This window comes from Heliangelus exortis, chromosome 8 (assembly GCF_036169615.1).
Source record: "Heliangelus exortis chromosome 8, bHelExo1.hap1, whole genome shotgun sequence".
NCBI lineage: Eukaryota > Metazoa > Chordata > Aves > Apodiformes > Trochilidae > Heliangelus > Heliangelus exortis.
In genome coordinates this window covers 23,806,991-23,833,769 of record NC_092429.1, presented here as the reverse complement: position 1 = coordinate 23,833,769, position 26,779 = coordinate 23,806,991, and the positions used below count along the sequence as shown (strand labels likewise).

General features: G+C 37.0%; 2 protein-coding genes across 3 annotated transcripts in view; one reads left to right on the top strand and one right to left on the bottom strand.

Moving 5' to 3' along the window:
• Window positions 1-26,779, top strand: part of CDC73 (cell division cycle 73) — a 104,917-nt gene that overhangs the window by 55,271 nt on the left and 22,867 nt on the right. The window lies entirely within an intron of this gene.
• Window positions 1,421-26,779, bottom strand: B3GALT2 (beta-1,3-galactosyltransferase 2). 2 transcript variants are annotated; one of them, XM_071751068.1, is made up of 2 exons: window positions 26,712-26,779; window positions 1,421-4,291 (listed from the first exon to the last, which is right to left on the bottom strand). In XM_071751068.1, the coding sequence occupies exon 2, from the start codon at window positions 4,175-4,177 to the stop codon at window positions 2,885-2,887; it is 1,293 nt and encodes a 430-aa protein (XP_071607169.1). In that variant the 5' UTR covers window positions 4,178-4,291; window positions 26,712-26,779; the 3' UTR covers window positions 1,421-2,884. The 2 variants fall into 2 exon arrangements, with proteins under 2 accessions (XP_071607169.1, XP_071607170.1); XM_071751069.1 differs by lacking the exon at window positions 26,712-26,779 and adding an exon at window positions 9,183-9,857.

Here is a 26,779-nt window from a genome sequence, read left to right as displayed (position 1 = left end):
GAACTGTTTTTCTTATTCTGGTAGGGTGAGCAAACAGTTTAAACACAAGCTAGAAAACAATAAGAACATTCAGAGAATGGAACGTAGATCTTTGATTCTGTAATTCTGTCCCCCTTCTGAAAGCTTTGTAGTGAACTGTGCAAGAAAACATTACTTGGGTACAAACAATTTAAGGAGTCTCTGGCAGTCTTAATAATGCTTCAATACGTAAAGAGTAGTTTCAATTTCCACCCAAACATTAATGCATATTTTAAAAAAACTCTTAGAGAGTAAAAATGTTTTTTATGTAATATCTTATACCCCTAGCCAGTATTTTAACTTGGAAAAAGTTTGGTATACTGAACCTGTATGCATTGTACCATAATTCTGAGGCAGACCAATACCATGCACGAACCTCCAAGGTGTGCCAAACTTCTGATTCAAGTGCCAAACTATTTAAGGTTTAGTTATTAACCTGTTGAACTATACCTAAAGGCCAGTAGCAGAATTTTGAACTAGCCAGAATTGGCAGAATTCAAGTTGAGTACATTGCAGTCCAGCTTGAAGGTGCTGCAGGCAGGGAATGGTGTTGAAGCCCTTTCCAAGAGGATGGACAGGGGTTTTGGCCAGCATTAGTCAGGGACAGGCCACTTAGGGGATTGTGCATCTTCCAGGACCAGAAACCCTTGACTAGCTGGCTTTCAACACTTGTTTTGGCTGTCTAAAACTTGGACAAGTACGTAAAGCTTATGTGTAGTTGGCTTAAACCAGGTGGCTTTTGACTAGGATATTAACAGTGGCCTATGTTAGCTGGATGAAAGTAGGCAGATGGAGTGTGAAGAAAGCTGCAAATGGATGCTGAAATGAAACTTCCAAAGACTTTTCCTAATGCAGCTTCCATCTCTGTGCTGTATGAATGCCAGTAGTCATTAACAAAACTAAGTGGATGCACTTTCAGTCTAGTTGGAGAACTCTCTTCTGCAGAGAGCTACAATTTTTATACATTTATACATGTTTATTTGCCCCAGGAACAGTCATTTCTATGGTTTGAGGTGTATCTTGGAAATGTATAATTACATTTGTAATTATGAGATGACAGAAATTAGTGGAGGATCACAAAAAAATTTACAGTGAGCAAATTCCTGTACTCATTTTCAGGAAGAGCTCCTGGAATTTCTGAAGAGGGCTGGTCCAGTGCACAGACACTCTGCTCATGTGTCTGTGCTTCTGCATATGGATGGCCTTAGGGCTGCTTAGAGTGCTCAGTAATATGATCTCTGTTTTCAATGCAAAGAAAAAAACCACCTGATGTTATCTCAGTATTGTGCATGGGATGAAAACCAGGCTTTAAGAACCAGGGAATATTAGAAAAGTCAAATACTGGTAAAGCTAGAAATTTATTTCTTCCTGAGCACCTTTCCCAGAAAAAGTGAAGTCTGAAGACCATAAATATAATCAATTTTATTAAATAATAAAAGTACATCAAATACTTATATTTTATCAAATTAAAAAGTCTCAGTCAAACAGAAAATTAATTGCAGTTCCCTCTTTTGCTGCTAAATCAGAGGTGGGTATTGCTTACCCTGATACTGTGATAAACAGTAATAACCTGCATCTGAAACAAGTCTAACTGTTGGAAAATAAGCCTTAAGTGTTCTGTTTGTTAGAAAACTGAAAACCTGTAAAAATATTTAACCTACTTCTCACAGTTTATTTTCAGTGGTACATATTTGCCTGTAATTTTTAAAATTGCTCAGATTTTGTTCTTGCCCATACTGCTCTCTGGAACTTCTCCAGTTGTACTATGATGCAGTCTTTCCCACCTGTAAAGTATGGTGTGTGGCTTAGTTTTCTCTCACTGACCCAGCCAACCAATGTTTTATTTTATTTTTTATTTTGTTTACAGTAGACAGGAAAGAGCAAAATCAACAAAGATAAGCTTGTTTTTTCTCCCTCTTTCCCCCAAATGGAACATTTTCGACACTACTCTGAAAGACTTGAAGTCCCATTTTGTGGTTCTGAACAGCCTTTAAGCTGCCTTGAAGTAATGGAAAGGAATTAGTAAGAGAGTCAATGAATTTGTGTAAAGATGCCAAGATGAAAGTTACTCAACACCAGGTTTTTGGAGCTCACCCTGTGTTCTAGAGAACCAAGTGATTTGTCAGCTCTTTGAGGAGAATCTTGTCTAGAACACCAGTTTAATTTCTGATGGTGATGCACAAAGCTGCTGTTTTCTGAACTTTGTATAAATCCCTCTTTCCTAACCACAATAAGCAAGCAGTAAGTAGGTCCCAAAACTGGACCTAGTTTAAGGAAGTACTTTCTTACTGTCTTATCATTCATTTGTAGTGTCTTAGTAAATGATAAATTGCTACATGTATTGTACATGAAAGAAGTTTTAATGTGATATTTAAAGGTAAAACTGATCTGCCCCTTGTGCTTTTCCATAGTTTTTCAGTTTTGACTTTATGGTCATTCTAGGTAAAAAAGGAATCATTACCTTTAAGAGAAGTAGGAGCTATGAATGCGTTTTTAAAATACAATTTTAGTTTGGAAAATATGCTGTTATATTTTATTGGCACATAAATCAGCAACTGTACCACCAAAGTGTGCATGCTTATTATTGCACATTGACACAAGAATCCTTACATACTATTGTCTTTTTTCCTCAAATTTGCTGGGCAACCCTTTTGGTTATAGTTTTATAAGATTAGTGTTACCAGGAACTATATATATATTTTTTTTTTTCTTTTTTAAACTTAAAAAAATAATTCTCAAACTTGACTGTGTGATGGGGATCAACTGAAGGCTGTCCCATGAAGCTCATCCATTGTCACTGTACATGCTTTCAGCAGTATTTACAAATTGCAGGTGGAGCAGGGCTGACAGAGGGAGTGCTGCCCTCCTAGTGCAGTTTCCGATGCCGATACCTGCCTGCTTTTTCCTTTGCTGCATTGGCACAGGCATTGTGCTTATTTTGTTGTAAGTGGTTCCAGTATTTGATCAGTTCACTAGGTTGGAACTGATGGGAGGTAATTAGGTGGCTATATTTACAGCTGGAATAAGAAACTCGCCAGTGATTGAAGACAAACTCGTTGGGTGGAGGCATGGGGTCAATTCGTAGCTTGGCAAGACAGATCCCCACATACACATCCTCCAAGTGTAAACGTCTGATGCTTAAGGAGACTTTAAAGATTTTTTCTGCTAAATCTCCAGAAAAGACATAACCAGTTCCAGAGCAAAACACAGGGTAACGTTCACTTGGGTACAAATCAGGTGGCATATACCACTTACTATCCTTGTTCCTGTTAGGTGCGTAACCTCTCATTAAATAACCTGTAAAATACTTGTGCCTTGGAGGAAGTTCTGGTTTCAGGAGCTTGTGTATTAAATATTCAGTATTGACAAACATATCACTGTCAGTTTTCATAACATAGGGAACATGTGGACAGTAAGATGCAACCCAGTTCATTCCCATCAGAGTTTTAATGGTTAAATTGTAGTAGGTGTCTAAGTATTCTTGTTGAATGATGTCGTGGTACTGTCTGCTTTCCTCTAGGATGGTACGCTGGAGGTATCCATTTATTTTGATGCTCAACCCCAGCAAAAAAATACGAACAATCTGGATGCCAGGTGTCAGGCTTTCGTTGCCCCAGGTCTGTCGGATCGCCTGTCGGGCTTCCACCTGGCCTGGCTCTGCAGCTATGAGCAGTATTAGGAAAGGGGTCTTCTCCTGGCACTTCTCAGGCTCGTTGATGATGTATTTGAAGTGATACAGGGCTGGATGCCCAGTACCTTTCTCGTTGTAAATGCTTCCATTGGCACTGAGGGTGTTTTCCAATCCAGTTACTCCCTGTGGTGACAGCTCTGTGTTGTTGGAGTTGGTGACTGTTGGGGGTCTGAGTGTCTGAGGGACAGAGTCCCTCCACACGTTCCTTACAGAGCTGTGGTTTGTCTCGCTTTTTGTAGATCTAAATCCTCGGATAGTGTAAGCCATGGGATTTTCTTTGAATCCAGCCTTGCCTGGCAGCCAGTCGTGATGATTAAAGAACAGAAAGGTAGCAAAAAGAAACACAAGAGAGACCAGGCCAATGAGATGGGTGCGAAACAGAGACCTTTTGGTATTCCAGGTCATCTTTGCAAAGCAGCAGTGTCTTCTTCTCCACTGAAGCATGTTGTAAGAATCCAGTGATGGCATATGAGACAGTGGGCAAGCAAAATGTTTTTCCAATCTGTTTTTTTAATCCACTGCTATTCTTTGGTATTCATCTTCTTTTGTTCATGTTGAGTAATTGTCTGCGAATGGCTCAGTCTGCAAAGATTTAAAAAAAAAAAGATACAAGTCTTTTATTTTACACACTTGTAATGTAAAAGATTATGATGAGAATCAAATAATAACCTAAAGGTTTTTGATTTTAAAAAAACAAACAACAAACCAGAAGAAAACAAAACCCAGCCTGTTTTAACGTAAAGGAGGTTTCTTTTATGCTAAAATCTAGCCCTGTTTTATTATTAGAATTGACTTGATTTTTGAGCTTTTAAAATGCTTTTTTTTTTTTTTTTTAATAATTTTTTTTTTTTTGGTATAAAAGTTCTGACAAACATCCTGGGTACCACAGATAAAAGGGGAAAAATATAATTGGTCTTGTTAGCAGAAAACATATGAAGTAGACATAAATAGTTTCGTGTATACTGGCTGGGAAATCCTTGTACAGTGTTTGAGGAGGACTGAAGGAAAAGGCCTTGATACCAGATGGAAGGTTTATTGGCATTAATTAAAGTTGATTTGACATGCAGAGGATAGCACAGCTTACAGTTTAAAAACCCTTTTGGTAAAATGCTCGTGCATTGGTGGTGGGACAGACGGCACAAGGTTGATGATGGCAGAGTTGTGTTAGTCACAGTCCACTGCTTGGCTTCTTTCCACCAGCCCTGAGTGTGCTCAGAAAGTCAATGAGAAGATGCACCTGTCAAAATTAATTTTCAGGGTCCAGTAAGCTCAGGGCACAGCCCTCGGATGGTGACACCGGGTAACATTTGAAGTCACTTTTCAGGCACCCTTAACCTTCAACTCTGCAAGGAAGGGAAATACTGAATGGAGCACTTGGCTGTTGTGCCAGGCTCATAGGCAGTGGATGAAAAAAATTAAGCTGTTGATTTTTAGCAGGCAGAGAGCTCGGGTGTTTGTAATAACTGGAAGTAAAATTGCATAGCTCTAAGTTTTTGGCAAACGTGCATTTTTTTCACTATAAAATTTATATGTAACTACTATATTTCTGGCATCATACAGAAATTACAAGTATTGTTACCAGCTGCTGTAACTGTAGGAAAAAGTGCCAAAGTCGTCTGTGCCTCATTTTCTCCTACATTTTTTTCATATTCAAGAGCAGAGTCAATATGGCAGCTTCATGATGCTGCATATTAAAAGCTGATCACATCATCTCATAAATGAACCTTTCACTGCACAGTACCAATTCATTTGTGATTTTCAATTTGTTCTAATTTATTTCTGGGCCCTAGGGTTTTGTAAAAGAAAAAGGATGACAGTTGAACAAGAGTCTGCAGAAAATGCTATTTCTAATATAAATGTGTAATTTACTAATTGCTTTGCTATCGCCTAAAAAACCAATATTTGGATTAATTTCTGCATATAAAACTTAACTGACATGTTATATGGGAAATTACAGGATTTTACACTGTAAGGAAGTCATTTAAGATGAGATGGCAATTGAATAATCTATCATTAAATTGTATGCTGTGACAACACTGAATCGCTCATGTAAGGAAAAATTTGTATTTCGGAAGGGTAGGGAGAGAGGGAGGTATAACTGAGCTTATTTTTTTTAATTGGTGTGTGTCGGTTTATATATAAGCAAACAAACGTGTCTGGAAGCAAGGGGGGAGTCGTGTTGCATCGAGCCGGGACTGTCTTTTGCTGACCTCCACTAGGAGGAGCAAGTAAGTGGGGTTTTGAACTGTGACAGTGTAAATGCACTGAAAAAGTGACACTCCTTCTTAATTCTCTTTCTGAAAAAGCAAAATATTTGCCTAGTGATCAGCCGAGATCTTCCTTGTTGTTACTCTGTTGAACAGTATTCATGCATTTTGTTCTCAAGCTCACTGAAAGTATTTGATTTTTTTTTTTTTTTTTTTTATGCCACTTTACTGGAGAATGAGCTGTTCCTAAAAATTATTTTCCATTCTACAACTGTTAAACATGTGTGTCCAAAGCGTGCAGCCTGAGAATTAACCTGAAATTCCACACCACTCTTTTTATACTGCTTTAACTCAGTCATTATCCTTATATAAAAGAAAACATATATAACTTCTATATACAGTAGAGAAGTTTTATCTGAACACTTGCACCTGATTTTGCACACTTAGAAAAAAAAAGCTAACTTAAACCAAATAATTGTTGGTGTCTGTAGAGCATGCAATAAGTTTTAAATCAACACTCATCTACTTGGGAAGAAAACAGCTGCATAAGCAAACAGAAATGTTACTTCAAAGGGCACTCTGGATTTTTGAGAAATTAATTATTACTGGTCTGGAGGGCAACAGTGGGAATATTTGCTGAATTATTATTGCACAGCATACTTGGAGAGTTTAGAAAGAAAGTGAAAAACAGAATTTCCCCAGTGTGGAGTAGCAGCTAGAATTCGGATTAATTTGTCATATTGAAGAGTTCTACTACTAGAATTGCAGTAATTATGGGCAAATACTTCAGCAAATCTGCACTGCACTACTAATATGTATTGAATTTTTAACAGAGGTGGTGTCTTGTTTTGGCAATAGGACGAAGTGAAAAGCTTAAGTTTTGTAAATATTTGTGTAAACTGAAAACTGTTTTCAGATGCTCTCTTTCCATGAGGCACAGAGAAATTGTTCCTTTCAAAGGCAGTTGTGATGGCTGAAACCTGTTTTGGTTTGGTTTGTTTCAGGCTGCAAGCTTACATTGTGCAGAATAGAACCAGGATCATAAATTTAAACAGAGTAATTTCTTATTTACATATTTCTAAATTTTTTCAAGGTGGGAGTTTCTCCAAAGTCTTCAGTCTCTGTCCTTTACAAAGGCACTATATGGATAGGGGAGGACCCATATCTATTTCTCAGTTTCATAAAACTATTGACTGCAAAGAAAAAACAAAAACCAACCAACCAAAAAAAACAAAAGAAAAAACAAAAAACAAAAGAAAACCACCACCACCGAAAAACCCCACCGAAAAACCCCACCAAAAAACCCCACCAAAACCACCAGCCCAACTTTGTCTCATTTTCTTTGTAATTCAGGTTTAAACCACTTCAAAATAGACTGTGGGTATTAAGTGTTTGAAATACAGCAGTAGCAATTGCACCTTTAAAAAAGCACTGCATGCTTTATTTAAAAATAATATAAGCAGCTATCAGTAAATATTAAAACCACCATCAAATACTATCATAAGATATATTTACTTTTTAATTAGGGTTAGAGTTCTGCTCCTTTTGGCCAAATATTTAAAACCCCATTTTACAAAGGGCTTATGATCAGCCACCAGCCATTGGCAGTAGGTAAAAAAAGCCAAACATAGCAAGAAGTCTCTATACACTCAGTTTGTCCTCTGAAAATGTTACTGCATGTAGCTCTGCATTTTGAAGATATGATTTATAGTAGTTTTGCTTCATTTTTGGCACTCGACTGTGCAGTCACTGGTGCATTATCAAATGGCAAATAAATAAACTGTGAATGCCTCTTGAATTTTTATTTGAGGTCTGTGCTCTGCTGGTGTTTGGGTTCCTGGTACTTTTCATTTCTGCTCAGTAATTACAGCTTTGCAGATTGAAGCATTCGACTTCCTATTCATACGTTCAGGATTTTTGTATTTTGATTAGCTGTGTGGGCAAACTAATTAGAGCAAAGAGTTCAAAAGGCAGCCTGAGTCAGTATTCTGATCAGCAGCAGCAGTGGTTGCATTAGGGCCTCACAAGATTGTGCCCAAGTTCACTTAGAAACTGCATTTATCTTTGGCATAGCCACAGTACTGGGGATAAGGTTTGATTGTGCAGGTTTTGAAACAGCAGGTATGAAAGTTGCATGCTTCTCCAGGAGTATTTCCTAAGGGTAGAATTTTTTGGTTTAAAAGTTCTGGAAAGTGACTTGTACTTTCTAAATGTCTTAAAAGTGATCTGAAACCAGTGAATGTTGTACACAGCATTCCTAGTTATGTGAATTCTTGCTTGTTGTGGTTTTATTGTGTGTTAGCACTGCCTTGAGCAAACAAAGCATATTGACATTTAATGATTTGCTATACCTTATCAGTAGATTCTGCAGAGAAGCACTTTCTCTGGTGTATTAAATTGCTATAGATTAGGTCTTACATTTGTATTGCAAATATTCATCTTGTTTGTTTGCCACTGGTGATGAAGTATTTAAATTTCAACAATGAACACAAAACGAATGGCAATTAGGTAGAATATAATTTTACAATCAAAGTTAAACAGTCAGTGTTTTCATATTAAACAGAAATTGTGATGATAGCATGAGAAGTTACGTGCTCACCATTTTGAGTGCATAGTGTTGGAAGGCTTCCCTTTGGCATGTCAGAGGAGCCTGATGTTACTTGCAAAATGTGGTGCCTGATCACACTGCTGGTGGTTTAAATCGTGTCCAGTCTTTTGCACGCTCCCAGTTTAGGCTTTGCTGATATTATCCTGATGACAATTTGCTTGTGTTTCAGCAGGGAAAAAGCAAGTGTAAAAGGGTCTGAAGGTACTTTTAAAATAATGTAATTTGACTGCATGGTCTCTTTTGATGGTTCACTGCTCTCGGTGTGTCACATCATGGCCATTTTACCAGTGCTTTAAGATTACTTCAGATAAAGATTAGTCCTGACCTAGTTTGAGAGGCTTTCTAACTGTTTTTCCTGTATTGGAGGGGTTTGAGTTTTAAATTTCTCAGTTAAGAGCAACGGTGACAGCAGCAACACTATTCCTTTAAATCCCTCCTCTGTCACAAGCCAACCTTGTGCAGACTGCTAGCAGTGCATTTCCTAAGTGTAAGGTGGTGACATTGTGCCGGGGGAGAGCAAAACCTGCTAGAATTCTTTCTGGGTGTTCAGAGACATGTCAGCTCAGGGCTCTCTGCAAATCGGGAGAGATGATTATCTGTAATGGCTGAAAAGGTAACAGACAATTGAATGAATATCAGACACAAGGATTTGACATACCTTCCCTGGTCAGGCCATTTATGGTGCGGAGATTAGACCGACAGAAAAGAGTTTTGGCACGCCATCACTTCAGCAAAAAAGATGCTATCGAACATGCGCACATCCCCCAGCACTCTGCTTCCTGCGATTGCTTTCCACGGTATCCAGGCTGTCCATCTGTTTGCTGGTTGCTGTGTTACCTTCCTTGCTCATAAGTGTTGTCCTTGTCTTAGGGCTTTTTGTTCGTCCCTCAAACAAAAGGACAGCAGTTCTCGGGTCTTTTCTGATCGGGGCTGCCCGGCATTCACCACCGAGGTACTGGAGCTTTCACATCTGATGTTTCCCTGGCTGGACAATGCAGAGCTGTGTTCTCTCCTCCTCAGTATCCATATTTCTGATGGTAATGTGAGCAGGGAGTGCTAGCGCGTAGTGGTTCGGTTGCCTTCTGTAATAGGATTTCCCTCTGTTCCTTCCTTCATTGTTGCTAGGCAGTAATAGAAATGGTTTTGAGCTGTTTCAGCCGAGGATTCTGATCTATAAAATCCATCCCGTAGTTCTTCAGCTGCTGCACAGGCAGGCAGCAGTTTAAATGTGGGCTTTGACAGATGCTGTCTTCTGACAGAGCGGAATTTAACGTCATTGCTTGGCTGAATCCCACGTGATTGTTTGCATTCATTTGCACTAAATCGAAAGGCAGCCAGCAAGCTCTACGGACTCTTGCTCCTATTTGATAAATGATACACACTAAGTTCAAGCACAATGATAGGTGAAGAGTATAAAAATTGCATGATTCTTAAATGAAAGATTGAGGGTCTTTTCAAATTGTTTTCACTTTTCCTTGATGCTGTAACTTATGATCCTCTCGTGGGGGTTTTTTCGTGCTAGGCGATGTATTCCCGTGTGCCAAAAGCAGTTCTGCAGTGCAAAGGAATTACAAGCATTTAAATACAGAAGCTTGATTTAACCCATTTGGCACTCCCGGAGTAAAAATCTTGTGTATCTTCGTGTCAAAGAAAAAAATACTACTTCTTTCCTCATTCTTCTTTACACATGCTTGCTCCGTAAAAGATGCTTTTTGTAATCTTAGGTTACTCAATTAATATGGACAGCACTAATGTATAAGCACATGCTCTTAAGCTGCCCTTCTGTTGTTAATGGATTTATTCCTTGGTAAAGGTTGCAGTCTGGTATTGCAGAACTGGGGGCACTTTATTTCAATTATTGATGGCTCTAAACCATCTTTTGTCTGTTGCAGGCATACCCATATGGTATTGTCTTTAATGGTCCGAATGAAACTTGTTTTCCTTTCATTTCTGTCTTTTCAAGAACTAACCCTTTTATACTGAAGGCTTTGTATTACATTTAATACATGTTAGGTATAAAACGTCACAGGGGTTAGCTCAGGAAATAAAAAGCTGCCAGCATACTTGCCCAAGTCTGTATTAGTCACTGTGTTTGTCAAATCTATTTTGAAAAGTTAATGACTAGCTCTTTAGGTTGTTACTGTTTCTGGTTTATTTTTTTAGTCAAAGGGTAAATAAAATATATTTGGTAATATTTATTGGTGTTTGGTATATTTATCCTACAGTATCTCTGAATAATAGAGCTGGGGGTAACTGCATCCTTAACTGACAAATAAGACTTCCCCAGGTAGTCAGTGTGTTCTACTATTTTAGGTGCATAGTAGAAATATTACCAGATTTATAGCCTCCTAAATAAATTGCCTATGAACACTAACTTTTTCTTTTAATCTAGTCTTGTCTTAATGTATGCATTTACTATCATAATGACAATTTCCAAAAATACTGTGATCCCATTTGAGGACATTTTAGGAGCATAAGCATATTACCTAAGTATCAGTTACATTTAGAACTTCTGTATCAATAAAAACTTGTATCTCCTTCACTCTAAAAATTTTGTATTTAAATAATGGGGGGGGAAGTCAGCAAGAGAGAGGAGAGACCTGTGTCCAGCATTGTTCTTGAAGATAATAATGGAGAACTAGTGCTTTGAAAGGATCCATGTTTGCTCAGCCTACTGAATTTTTCATTTAAGCACTCAAAGGTTTCTTATCCTTATACTATATAATACACAGAATTTTATATAGTCTGTTGCTGTATGTGTACAAATAAGTGACAGTTTGGCCAGGATTCTTGTCAGTTTGCTGCCACAAGTAGGAAATTACATGAGATATTAATGTAGTTAATTTACCAAGATTGATTTAAATAGAAGTAATTTTTAAATTTTCAGATAAGACAAATAACATTGTATTTGGGAAACAAGTCTAAATCTCAACAGAATGGTTATTAAAATCCATAATGTTCCACTTTATTTACTTCTGCTTTACTAAAGCTGAAGTGTATCTCCAAAGGTTTGTGTGTTACATGTAAAACATTTACATATTGTGGTGGGCAAAACTATTTCTAATTTTCTGTAAATGCTCATTAGTAAATATTAAAGATATGAAAATCCCAAGGGACATTTTTTCTAAATAGAATCTGTTTTAAATTTAGAAAGGAACAGACATCAGCTTTGACTTTTATGGCCATATCACTTGAGCATAGCTTGTAAAGTTCAGGCAGAGCTGGTGCCTGTTGGTAAATGTAAAATTTGTCATCTTCCTGTGTGAACAAATTGAATATTGAATTCTTAAACCTTTTCCTTTTGTTCACTCGTTCTTTGACCGACTTTCGGAAAAGTATGGAAGAGTTTTCATTTTTCTACTTTCTATCTGGGAGTGACTGGTACAACTTAAGAGAGTAAAGAGTTTCAGGAAGCAATTGCTTCTATGGTACTTTTCTTCTTTACTGCTTTTGTGTGATCCTGTCTGCTTCTGGGCATTTCAGGAGGGTAGAGCTTGCATTGTGCTCCAAGTATGACCTGAAGGCTTGAGTAGTCCTGCTGGGCTAGAGGTTGAAATGAGCTTTATTTTGGCTAAAATCTCTCCATGAAGGGTCAGTGGACTGCTTGTTCTTGATCCAAGGAGTAATATGTTCTGTATTGTTACTATGGTTACAGCTTAAATTAGAAGCTGCAATGTTAGGGTTTGAAATGCTGCCATCTATTAAGACTAAGAAGGAGATACTCTGATGTGAGGATGTGCAAAGTTCTGCAAAGCAAGATGCATGTGTGTGGGATCAGAAAAGATGGCTTGGAATAACCACTGCCTGTGGCAGTGCTACACTATGCAAAATGTACTTATGCATAACAAAGGTGTGCAGGTTTTCTTCAAAAAACTTAAACTTCCTACTGTCATTTTTAGGGGCTTTCAGTAGAATCTTGTCTAGCTGGTTTGAAATAAGTCAGACCTTAAGGTTCTTTAATAAAATAAAGTTTTTTCTTTAAAACATTAACAGAAGTTTCTTAAATTAGTTTAGATGGGTTGTGATAGGCAGGAGTGTAGGGCTTGGTAATTTTCTCTCTGATGGCCAGAAATCCCACAGAAGTTGAATTAGATACCTACATTGTAGGTGGCTTCACAACTGCATGTGCCCATGTGGACCATGCTATCTGGTTATTTTATGAATACTTTGCAAAGATTATTATATTCTATACTAGTAAAAAGTAGTATTTTTTCAGTCATACTGTGTTGAAATCCACTCAAGTAGCATTTCAAAATAATTGATGACAACATTTCAGCTATTTTTGCTTTTAAACTTTTCTTTTCTGGAAATGTGTTAATATGAAGTGTCATAAATGCTTAGTTTTAGTTTTCTGTGTTAAAGAACTATTGTGTATATGGTCAGTGCCTACTCTGATCTTTGCTTCAAAAAGAATACTTCTGCCATAAGTCACTTAGAGGACAGGGCTGTAGAATACTTGTAATTTGCTTGGCTACACTGTGATTCCAGCATTTTTCTCAACTCTCACAAGTATTTTTCATTCTCTAACTGAATGAAAAATAGGTATCTAGAACTGACCACAAGTGTCAGCATTGCTTGCCTTATTTTCCCTGTCCTGATTTTTCCCATTGTCTAGCTAATTGAGAAACCAGCTTACACTTGCTACATTTTTTTATAAATGGTCAAGATTTTGCACTCTAATCACACCCAAGCCATAACCTTAGTGATTAGATTAATATCTGTTTGTCTTAAAATTGAAACAGAAATAACAGCAATTTAACTCAGTCTGAAATGGTGACAGAACACTACAAAAGGTGCCCAATTACTGTGAAATGTGTATATTGTTGTTTTGATAGTGAGTAGTTGATAACAGATCATTCAATAAGGAATATAAGCACATCCCCTAATTTAGCAAAGTTGTGAGAGAAACGACTGGATGATCTCTTGGAGTCAAGAGGGTGCTTCAACAGGGATGTGTCATAATTCTAGTAAAAAAGCTTTTATTTCTTTATTAAGTAAACTGGGGATAGGTGTCCAATGAGGGTTCAGCCCTTTCTCCTGTCACAGCCTCCTGTGAGGACCACAGATTTGGAGTGCTTCAAAATTCATTTGAAAAGCCAAACTAAATTGTTACTTTTTTTCTGGTTTTGTGGGTTATGCAAATTTTGCCTATTGGACTACTGTCCAGACATATTTCCTTCCTCAGCAATGTGTTTGCTTTATCACATCTTTCTTTTCTGTATTCTGACTTTTCATGTCTTCCCCCAGGCTTTGCATCCAGTTAATGCTGATCTCAAGTGCTAAATCTGGTGGTTGGTTGGTTTTTGTTTTGTGGTTGTTTTATTTTCCTGAGGGTATGGACAAACATAATTTCATTTGTATTGTGCTGTATTTTTGGTTATGCTCTTCTCTCCTGATGAACTGACAATCCAGTGCCAGCAGTAATATTTTTGTGTGTCACAAGTGTTCCTTTTGCATTCTGAAAAGAGTGGGGATTTTATGAAGCTTTGATTCAGCACAGCAGGGGGGAGAAGGCCAACTAGCAGAACTACCAGATATTCACAGGCAGTTTAAGAACAACTGTGGAAAACAGACTTCTGTTTTTCCCTTTACCTTATGATTTGTTTCATTCCACCTGCCTGCACTATATGATTGAGTTACCCCCAGCATCCTCACTTCCCTACATGAGAATTTGAAATGAAAACTTGAATTCTTACAGAAAGTATCACTTCTTACATATATTCACTATGGATCAAATCAAAGCAGGAAGATGGCCTCCTGTGGGAGTTGCTAGACCACCAGCTCCTATGCCTAAGGAGAAAAATGTGGTATTCCAGCTGTTACCACCTGTCCAACCCCTTCTCTCTCCCTGGCTCCTTCCTGCAACAAATCCAAGAAAGCCCCTTTTCCTTTAGTCTGCCTTCAGGCTCCTTAGGCATCCAACATTGCTCTGCCAATGGTTTAGAGTCTTGGCCAACAGGTCCATCACCAGGATGCAGACCTTCTGCCCAACATTATTCCTTAGACTGCTGGATGGGCTGCATAGGATTTTTTTAGGTTTGTGGTGGGGATTTTTGTGTGTGTGAGACTGATTAAGAGATTAGAAGCTCCAACTGTTCATCTGCTTGCTACATTTTTTCCCCATATGTGTGTGATCTGTGCTGAAACTGGCAATGCAGATTTTTAGTTGATGTTAAATAATGTGAGATTGAAGAGCTGGACTTTCAGAGCTGTCAGGATTTCATGTGTCTGGGGGTTGAGACATGTATTGACTCTTTCCCTTTGTCACATTTCCTCAGTAGCTTTAGTACAGTAATTCCTACAGCTCCATCCTGCAGGTAACCTAATTTACAGCTCATTCTGTGGGACATACAGGCTTTATGGCAGAAATAACAAAGCTTTAGCAAATATCTTAAAAGCCTGAACCCTTTTTGTCAAGCACAAATGCTTAAACTAGGAAAACCAACAAAATCTGTGGAAATAATCATTTCTCCAGTGATCCAAGAGGTTCTGTCGCTGTAATAAATTTAAGCAATATTTATTAATATCCAACAGCAAACCTTGATCATGAAATGTTGAATAGGTTCCCTGTTAAGAGGAGTTCCCTATCACCCTTTCTTTGACATGTTGAGGCAACTAAAATTATTCCAACCACTGTGCACACCCCCACCTAGATTAATAGAATTACTTCATCCTGACCAACCAGTTTTGTGTATGTGATTCCCTAACATTGTTCCAGTCAGTGTATGCTAATGAAAATCTGATTTTAGGATGAGCTAAGTCTCAGAGTTTGATCTCACCGATTTGAAATTGTCTCAAAAGACCTTCTGTGGGTCTCTGTTTGCAGATCTTTGTTGGACTTCGTTTTGCAGATCCAAAACAAAAATTGTAATGTTACCTCGGACCTTAACACTTGAGTTTTATTGTGCAGGGCACTTAATGTTATGGAACTGATTTCCAGTTATTTCAGAGTTAATTCTGTTGTATGGCAAAAATCCTCTGCAGGTAAATGTTCATTAGCAGTGTATGTTTCTAATGAATGAAGTAACCAAGTTACCATAGAGTATGAGTGTTCATACCCCTGGTAGTCAGCCTGTCCTGCAAATTTTCCACTTTTGAAATTCACATTAACCTTAAGTCACTGCACCCCTTTGGTGACTTTCATTGAAAAGGAAACTAGGCTGTGGAGATTTATGCTTTTGTCTGAGTATAATTCCTTCTGTAATCAGTTTAAGATTCTGGATTAATCTGTAAGCTGAAGGATATTTTTTGACATAAATCAGTAATGTAGAGTCAGAGTTACTGAGACTTCTATTCTTCAAATACATGATGCAGAGGAAATCTTTGTTTGTATTATGTTTGTATTATGTTGATTGACAGTATAGGTTCAGAACTAGAGTTTTTATTATTTCCTGCTGTCCTAAACTACATTTAAAACTCAGTCTGTTGGTTGCTTTGGTTTTGATTTTGTTTTTTTAAAATCTTCTATAATTTAGTAGCTTCTACCAAAAGAACAAATAATCAGACAGCTCTCTTGCATCTTTACCATCTCCAGGTATACTGTAAAGAATCATGAAAACATACTGTAGGGAGGTGTGGATATATTTAATGTAATAATGAGCAATTAATATAATTTGGCCCAGAATTAAAGATGGTATTTTTCTGTAATGTATATTTGTATAACTCTTGATCAGCATCTGGAAAGCTTTCTATTATGATCTGTTTTACTAGAGTAGAGTAAATGTACTTCAGGCAGCATCTGTCATCTACAAATGTAAAGACCCTCCTAAAAACACCAAAAAAACAGTCATCTGCTTAAAACCACCACAGATCTCATGACCTCTCTCCTGCAACTCTCAAATGAGTTGCACATTGCAGATTCTCTTAAGTCTTCTCTCAAGGATTTCTGTAGCTAAGCATTCAGATTTCTACAAATGCTTTTTCTGTAGTTTTTGGTTAATGCACATTTGCACTTTATAGATGCTCGACTATTATGTTTTAAATTGTAGAAGAAATAATTTTCCACAGCCCAAAGATGACATTTGTTAAAACTTCTTTTCCCCCCCTTCTACCTTTGGCTCTCCATCTTACATTTTTCCTTGGAGCTATTTCTTTTGCCAAATATAAAAAGCCCTGTAATTACATCAATATCAGAAGTATAATATGCAAAAAAGACAACTGTCCTTTTCTACTTCTACTGCATATGTAGGTAAGCAACAAAGTAATAAAATTCCTTCTTAATTTAATGAGGCCTAATTTAATGAAACCTCACATCATATGGAGAAGGCTCTTTTGTTGTGAAAGCATTTTTATTTTTTTTACTTTGCAGTTGACCCTACATGGTGCTGTCTGGAGCTATGGCTGAGTATCTGGACTTTTATGCTGGGTTTGCCTAGTGGCAAAAGGAGGATGGTTTTTTTTTTGGGTGGGGGTGTTATATATAACTAACTTTCACTTATCTGAGGTGTTCTGGGGCAATGGAATGGGCAAGGAGATGTGGCAGTAATGTTGGAAACGCAGGACGCGGCGGGCAAAGTTACAGCATCTATCTTGCATCTCTGTACTTCTCTCACTAACAGGTTGGCTGGGACCAATGCCAGATTAAAATTGGACCTGTGTGTTCACATGATAATGCACACAATCTAATAAGCCTTGTGGAATGTCAATCATTAGGGAATAGAAGCCTCTGCCTCTACTCTGCGTGGTCTGGTGGAGTCGGTTCAGGTCCCTTGTGGCTGGAGTTAATAAGCTCTGATGGCTCTGGGTAGAATTGCTTACTTGTTCTTGAAACAATGCTGCAGCATACATGAAATGCTTGCAAGTTTTATAAATAGTAGCTCCATGCTGTGTGGCAGTGCTGTTTCTAAAGGCCTGCTGGCCTGGGAAGTAAACTAGCTGTGTTTTTCCAAAGCTGCCCTGTGCTAATGAAATGGCTAAATCTAAGGTACCTCTGAACCCAGTTGATGGAGATCTGATGGCAGTGAGTTGGGGTTTTTTTAGAACACCTTCTATACTGGTAGTGCCTTGTCCTTATTTTAATCTAATTTTCAGATGGCTGTCTCCAAACTAGGCAGTGATAAGTGACAAAAATGTCTGAGAAGATAGTGTTTGCTCTTCCTTCAAAATAGACATATATCCATTTACCTAACAATATGACAATGTAGAAGCTTAGAAATAAGGAAGCAATATGTAGTCTGGCATTAGCTCATGGATTTTGATCTTTTTCTTACTTTTTTGAAAATGTCTTTTTAGAAGAACTGGAATAAATAAAAATCTGAGAGATTTCTGGACTTATTACCAATCCTCTGGGCTACACATAAGATTACTATGCTGTCCTTTCTCAAAAGGTGCCACTGCTATTTTGTTTTGATGTTTCTCTCATAAAAGTAGAGCACCACTAGATTAAGACAAGGAAGTTATTGGATGAGTCTCTCTGAAATTGAATCTGTGACTGGTGAAGCCCTCCAAAGCACGTACAGAAAGTTCCAGGGTGTCATAACAGAGGAATCTTGTTACACTTCAGTGTTTTTTTTCACATTGAGATCTTGGCATTGAAGCCTAACTAACTCTGTTCCAAAACATGGCCTGCTCCTAGTGCCTTACTCAGTTTTATTTCCTGCCACCTAAGTTATTCAGTTTCCCAGGGAGGGAATCTCACTTTGCAACAGATGGCTGCAGAAAAAAAAAAATCTTGTTCATTTTTTATCACTGACAGACTTTTCAAAGGTAAAACAACTATTTGAAGTAACAAGACAGATGTGAGGGCTGAAGGAGAGCTACAGAGGTCTTGCTGCTTAAGGCAGATTTCCTCCAGATAAACTGTGAAATCCTCAGGATCATTATGGGACTGATATTTGCTAACTATGTGAGTAGCAGATACAACAGTGGCAGGGAATCTCACCTATTTCTGTGCTGACTGGCATGGTCTGTCTCTTACATGTTAATTCACAATGGTAAGCTCACATAGAGCAATTTATATATCTATGTATCTATTGTCTCTCTGTGTGTATACATACACATAGGTGTGTGGGTATATAGAGGGTAAGAGAGCTGTTTGAAAAACTTCAAAGTCTATTTTAAAATAAGCTTTTGCTTCAGCTCATTTAGTCAAGGGTTATTTTTTCTTCGGTGATGGATGAAGACTGTATAAAAGTCATAGCATAATAGGAAGATGCTGAAATTTGTAGTTTTTTATGACTCTGATTCTGGCTTCATCTTTGAATAGAATGGCCCCAGACTGTATAAATGAGACCTTTTCAGTTGACCTTCGTTTAAGAGGACTTCATTTCTGCACAACCAAAAATACAGCTGTGCCCTAGCCATTTCAAAGAAGAGTCATATTATAAACTGGATCTCATAAGGTATACAAAGAAGCTTGGTGATAGTCTATCTAGCCTGTGGATTGTGTATAAAATGAAAAAAATAGGTTGTGTGCTGTCTTTTTAGTGCTCTGAGAAAGGCTTAATTTAATCTTCTCTACTTAAGAGGGAGGAATAATGGGGAATTTAGATATAATGCCAAAGGAAGCTGGAAGTAGGAGGCAGAAGGCCAAATGGAAAAATTCCTCTTGTGTGATAGAGCCAGCATCCTTCCTGTACTTTAACTTATGCATTAAGTTACTGTCATTGCAGTCAGTTCTCAGTAAAGGTATATAACATCATCAGCTTTTATATTCTACAATAGGGTGGCATGAATCATATGTTTATTCCAAATGCAAGTACCAATAGCAGTTTGCACAGTCCATTTCATCTATCTTGTACCAATAGCACAAACAAATCTATTGCGTGTGTTCTGGTGCAAAAATTTTGAAGCCAGTTCTTTCAACCTAAATGTTTGTCAAGAAGCACAAAGGTAGAAAGCATTTCTGCCATGTTGAAAATCTGGTACCTAATCTTCTATTGTTTGTCTTCAAGTTGCAGATCTGACATGTGGTTAAAATACTTTATCTGTGTGTGTCCTGGGTTACTTTGTTATGTAATTATTGATGTGATTCTGCTGCTTGATTCACGTGTGTGATTCTTTTCTGAAGTAGAACAGCCCTAGCAAAAGGCTGCATAACTTTTGTCAAAGGGCCAGGCTTTTAGAACACGCTTAAATGAAGACAACTGAAAGTGGAACAGTACATTGTCTGTTTGCTCTTTGGTTACAAAACAGGAGGTTCTAATTTGTTCTAGTGTTTGAGGGATTGTTAGGTTTAAAATCTTGGACTCTGGTGGATAAGTATAAAAGCTTAATCTAGGAAATAGAGAATTTTGGCTTCAGGAGGCTTCCTGGCTTCTCCCACTGACATGTACAGGAGGGTGATTTAGTGCTGTCTACTGGTGATCCCTGCAAAATATTGTAACTTTTAAAAAATCTGTCTACATTTCTACTTATTGAAGGAAACTGCAGTCCTTTGGAGTGACCCAGTTGCACACGAGTAACGTGAGTACATCCCATCCCCCCAGCTAGAAGTGCTTTTCTTGCAAAAACCTTTGAAGTTTTTGTTGCTGGTCCATTTGTTTTAACCTTGAATAATGCTGTGTTTATGTACAGCACTTGGCAAACATTTCATAGGGGTTTTCTGATAGTCCTGACTGTAAATGTAAGGCTGAAATTGGGCATTTGAAAAGGGAAAAGAAACGACTGAATCTGTGTTCTTGTCATGGAGAAGTGATGCCTTTTGCTGCCATTATGATCCCAGGGTTCTTAGCCACAGTGTTAAAAAAGCAGATAGGAAAGTGTGTTCACCTATTGTCCTCCCACCAAAAACCTCTGCTTGCATTCTGAATTAATTCACTTCCCACCTTCATGGTACACAACATATTTTCTTCCTTTTAGTTGTTTTTTTAATAAGATCTGTGGTGTATAAGCACGACAGAATCTGGGGGCCTTGTGAATATGGTGTTTCTTTGGTTAATTTTAATTGTTTGGTAGAGTTTTTTTACTTCAATGACAATTGAAAACAAATCTGTGAACTTATGCAGCTGGGGCAGGGAAAATGTTTAGAGAGAGTATTCTAGTAATCTTGTAAGCAGATTAAAATGTCCATTCTTCCCAGGCTGAGGGAATTACAGTGTGTGGATAACTGCAGCAAATGCAAGTCTAGAAACTGTAAGACTTTCATGCTGCACTAAACTTGGAAGTTTTTGCAGAAAATTATTGCTTTGTTTCTAACTTCCTTGTCTGATGTTCTGCAGATACCTCGTGTGTCAATGTTTTTATTACCAGCACCCCAGATATGTTTCATCTGTTCTGTTTCATTGGACAGTTTGTTGACATGAGGGATTTAATAGATGTTATGCTGGAATCTTAGTCCTCTGTTTGCAAATGGCACAGATAACTTGTATAAATACACAGGCTTGGTTTTCCTTTTTATAGCACTTCATTTGCTATATATACAATTGCCATCACTTAACTTTGCTGTAGCCAGAGCAGCAAATGGGTTTCCAACAAGACATTCTTGTGTCTTAGCCTACAACTTGCAAAGTAAAGAAATATAAGAAGAGTTAAGAAAATTTCAGCATAAATTTTATTATAATGCTACTGGACTGCACAGGTTCATACTTTGTATTACTGGCAGCCTGTTGCAGTTGTGATAGGCCTCATGATCAACACCTTTTGTGGTTTAAAAAGACCTGCTCTTTTGCAGCTGAACTGGCATAGTAGATTAGCTGTTGTTCATAAAGGAGAAAGCCTTGATTGTCAAGACAATCTGCTGTTAGAAATTTTTCTCAGACTTCTCTCTGACCTGTGACAGCTCAAAACAGCCTTTCCCATGTCGAAGTGGTTTTAGTTTGATGTGTTCTTATAATCAGCACTGTCGTCGTTCAAGCACTCTTATCTCTTGGCTTGTTTATTACAATTCATTATAGCTGCAGCTAAAGCTTTTGATCCTGAAAAAGCTCCTGCTGGTTTGAAGCTCAGCAACTACTTTCTAGTCAGTGCAAACAACCAAGAGTTCATCACTCCACTGTCCAGCTTTGTGCATTGCCCCTCTAGGGAATACCACTTCAGGATTTTATCCTGATACGTTGGCTGTTCCAAGGTGATTACTTTGAAAATTTCATCTTGCTGGCCATGACCACCCCTGATCATTGTGTGTTCTTGTAATATAATGAAATGTATAACCATAGTGGTGGGATTGCTAAAGCCAGTATGGTATAGAAGTATAATATTAAAACATTTTTTCAGTGAGTAAAAATGAGATGATCACATCAGGATGAAGTAACAGCTGCAGAAAATACAGCTCCTGCTCCAGCAACAGGGTTAATTTATAACCAAGGATCTAGAAAAAGTCTCATGAGTTTCTGTTGCATTGAGTTGTAGAGCAGTATACACTACAGATAAATCAGTTGCTGGGTCTTGGTTCAGTTTGGGATTTTATTGGAAAAAACTTTGATGCAGAAGTTCAGGTTCTATTGGTATTCACTTGGGCACATGCACAGCTTTTTAAAAATATGACTATCACACAAAGCATGTTGTCTTTTCAGAACCTTTCTGAGGTCTTCTAAGCCTTTTTCTCTGCAAATTCATTACTCACTGAATGCAGGTGTTAAGTGGGATTTTCCTGTTACTCTGCACTGAGTAACATTTTCTTAAATATAGATGTGACTGTTCCCTTGAATACCATTTCCAAAGCAGAATCTGAATAGAAAAATAACAAAAGCTTTTCTACTACTGTGTGTACAGTTTGCATGTCACCAGTGCTTTTATTCAAATCAATTGTCTGAGCTTCATATTCTTTGATGTTTTGTGAAGAACCACTTCATATGAGCTAAAGGTAGCATTGGACTAGAGAGTCATGAATGTGTGAAGTCGAAAGTTGAACATGAAAACGTGAGGAAATTCTCCTAAGTTCACAATTACACAGCCTCCAGTTCTGTTGAACTGATTTGGCACGTTCTGATTTTAGCATTCAGAAACCCTGTAGGGTATAAGCCTTTGCACTTGACTTTTGAGAAAGACAAAAGGATTTTTTTTTTTTTGTTCTCAGAGTGTGTTTGTCAGAAATCTTGCTGATTTCCAAGTAATATGCATGAGGCTGGCTCAGCTAATTAAGACAAAGGGAAAGAATTCTAAGTGAAAATAATGTTTTTATGATGCCTGCTTTTGGCCTTTCATGCATTTCATGAGAATGAGTCATTTAAATAAACCTAGGTAGGGATATTATAGGCAGGTCTTTACTTTTTAAATAAACAAACAAAACCTCTGGAGTTCTCAGGATTAAAGAGTTTTTGGGTTTGTTTTTTTTTTTTAAACAGCTTATCCTCAGGAAAATAGATGTGCTTATGTGTTTAACCTGTTTTTTTCCCCAGCATTTCTCTTCAGGACAGAAGTGCTGTTACAGCAATGACATTTTGAAATCACACAACTGATGTAAATTCAAGACAAGAGGTCTTAACTTTACTTGTCTTTCAATGACAGTTGTCCAGGCCTAATCTGCTATGAAAAAACCCACCACTCCTGGGTTTTGTTGGGTTTCACCGTGTCAGTGTTTGTCAGTTTCCCTTCTATAATGGAATAATAAAGGAACAGTTAATTTGTAAACAAAATTAGTTTGAATGCTGTAGCACAAGTGCTGCTATTTCTAAATTTTAGTTAGTCCCAGCATAGTTTCATTTCTGCCACCTTTCCTTGCTGCTGCTTCTTCCTTGTCCTCAGTCACTGTACTGCTCTACTCTTTCAGAAGAGTCTGTTGACATCTGGTTTACTTACACTTGAGAAATTGGTTGCATGTACTAATTTAAAAAGTATTTTTGAAAACTCTGTAGACATTTATCTTTTCTTTGCAAGAAAATGGGCGTCAAGTTTTCTTCCTTGCCAACTGAATTTGAGGCTTGGCAGTCTTCCATTGGTATTTTTTGTCAAACTATACTTGATGGGATCTTTAATATAAGTAATTTTGTATTTTGAAGTAAATACTATTTATAAAATCTTTACTAATCCCTTTGTGACCTTAGTTTCTTAGTTGTTGAAGCAGGAAATAGTGAAGCTGTGGTGATTTTTTTTCCCATAGGCAGCTGGTGTTGGAAGCCTGTTGTAAGGAATAGTAAAGTTTTCCCCTTTTAAAATTCATTTTGTAAAAATCGTTTTAATTCTGCTTAAACTCTCAGTTGCTTTTGTAGACTGTAAGGAAGTCGAAGCAATGTAAAGAGTAGAAATGACCTTTTAATTAATATTACGAGCAGTGGATGTTAAAGAGATTGATTTTAGCAGTATTTGCACAATAGTAAAGATCTTGTTATTAAATTTGCTTTTTTTTTACGGCGGAGTTTAAAATAAGGAAGGCAGTTTAAAGCTTGCAATTTATTAATTAAATATCTGTCTTGGGGGCTGCGTATGCAGATTTGTAAGCATAGAAGTATGCAAATAAGCTACACCAGTTTCATGTGTAAATTAAATGATGATGTGAAACACTAGTTAAAATTAAAAATGTATTAAAATTTTCTTGATATGAACAGAATTTGGAGAATTATTAGGAGGACTGCAGAGACAGCAACTCAGTTAAAGTGTTTTGCTTGGTTCTTTGGGAGACTTTTATTTTTTTTTCTTTTCCCCAAGGGTTTTAAGGACTTTAAATTTTTAGAACAAAGCCCTGTTTTCAGAATCCAAGCTTCTTCATATGAAATAGATGTTTCTATCAAGTTAGAAGTAGGGCATTTGGAGTAGCTGTTAAGATACCTGGTTTTGAAATCATCCCATTCTTTTGGCTGTTTGTCACACACTGATGTATACAAGATTTAATTTCTATAAAAATAATACTCTTTTTATCTAAGCAATTGTTTTAGGTTTTGCTATTGTTCTTTAGGGTATCTTTCCCAAATTTTTCATTTTATACTTTAAATCACTGCTGATGATAGTTGCAGGTAATTAAATAGTTCTTATGATATCTATGCCCTAAATTAAATAGGTAAATTGAAGTATATTCTTAAAGATAATTTTACAAGCTTTCCATCCTCATGTATTTATTTTCTTTGTCATTTGACATCCAAGTGTTGTAATTTTACTGTGTCCATCTTTATGAACAGAACAATCTTGGTTGAATTGTCTTCTGTCATGGATGGTGAAGCTGAGAGCTACTTGGGTATATGTCCAAGAATGTGCTAATATTTCTTGCAGAATCAAATGTTACTTTTTATTTGTAATACTCTTGTACATGAGCATGCAAGTTACCTAATAATTTTAGATTTGGGGTAAAATCTTGTACTAATTTAAATGTTATAAAAGAACAAGATAGAAATTAAATCTGCTAAATTAAAAAAGCCACAAGATGGCATCAAATTGTCAATTCTATATGTTGCTCCTAACATTTTTAAAGGACAAAATATTACTATGGATCTCTACATAGAAGCCAGTTGGGATACTGTATGTGAAAGAGTTTTTTTCCTTCCATTATTTGTGACTTCTGAAGCCACATTAAGAAACTTCTAATAGCTTTATCTGTGCTTAAGGAGATTAATTTTTGTATATATGAAACCTGCCTCCAAGAAAAAAAAAATCTCCAATGTAACATGTTTATTGCTTTAAACATGAGGATTAATATCCTAAAATGTAGTGTGAGTTACACTCAGGCAATTTCTGATTCCAGTAAAGAAGTGAGTAAAAATAACCTGTGGATGTTAATGCTCATTTAGACTTAAGTGCTCAGTATCTAAAATAGAATTTTTTCAAAAATAGAGAAAAATATTAGTTAGGTTCTGCTGTCAAGTGAATATTGGTAATTGGTGATGTTTGCAAACTGACAGAAGGAATGACATTTTTTAATTAAAAAATTACACTGCAGAAGGTTTTGAAAGCTATTAAGAAAGCAAAGCCACTTCCACTGTTTGGTATTTTAATACAACTCCTAATTGACCAGAGTTAGATAATTTTTGATGTCTGTGTAGATGGAATATCTTGGACTTAATATTGCAAAAAAGAGATCTTGTTTTACAAGTTGTGGAACTTTTTACATTAAAATGGATTGAGGATGCAGTGTGTTGGAGGACAGACAAGTGTGGTAAGAATCTGCCCAAAACACTTTCCATTGTATGTTGCAATTTTCCCATATAATGTAGAAGCAGAAAGGGGAAAAAGACTGCCCATGTGAAATGCCAGGCTGTGAAGTGAGTTGTATTCAAAACATAACTAACAGACCTAAAGCTTCTTGTTAATTGTAAACCTGGTTTACTCTCCCATAACTTACCTGATAGCAATGTCTCAGTTTTTTAGGCAAACACAGAAATTGTATGAAGGTTTGAGAGAAGAAAAGAACACACTAAAAGCTTAATTACCAGGGCATACCAACAGCAGAAGTCAGTTGTTTCTCAGGGTGTGGGTTTTTTTCCGTCTTGCTTGACAATAAGTGGTAATCTGGATTTTTTTCACATGTACTAACCTGTTTTCTATTCATGCTTTGGTTTGCAAACTCAGTATTTTTAGATGTTTAGGTAGGATAATGCTAAATAGTAGAAGGCAGACACTAAGATGAAAACAGTTATTGAGCAGACATGTTGTGAATGTCTAATTAGTACAGAAATTGAATGAATTCCACTGAAAAATGAGTACATGTATACAATGAAAAGTGTATACAGCAGTGTATCTGTAACTAATGCAGTGAAGTTCAGGAAAGCATGAAGCTTGCAAAATCTGTTTTTCTGATTTTGTTCAATGTCAGTCAGGTTGTTGCTTCTGACTGGTTAAATCCTGGTGTGGTTAATGCAAATCATAAGTAAACTTTATATAATTTTCTATGGTGAATTATCACAGCTAAACCAAGTAATATGTTTCTGGTTAAAATACATTGTTAAGTGGCTGTCTGAAAGATTTGTATTTTTCAAATTAGATTCTTTTGTTATTAAATTAGTTTCAACTTATGAATATTCATAATATATTCATTAACAGTCTCCAACAGCTTATGCATAAGAATTAGGTATGTCATCTTCAAGCAAAACTTAAATGTTCAGAAACTTTGAGGAAATTAATGTTCTTTAAATAGCTAAACAGTGATTTCTGATGCTTAGGGTACAGCTGCACAAACAAAAGCTCCCCCAACTGGAGTTTTAATTTACAGTGTGCTGGTTACTTAAGAGTAATTTCAACATAAAAAGCTTCACATTAGAAGATCTGGGCTACGTTTCTGTGTGCTCACTGAGGAATAGCCCAGTGTCTTTACAAGGAGTTGAAGCATGGAAAATAGAAGTTGCCTCTGAGTCTTTAAGAGCAGTCAATTAGAAGCAGCACTTACCTTGTGTAGTTGAATGAACCATTAAGTTTACCCTGTCAATTTTCTTCTCCTGGGTGAAATCCTGTGGT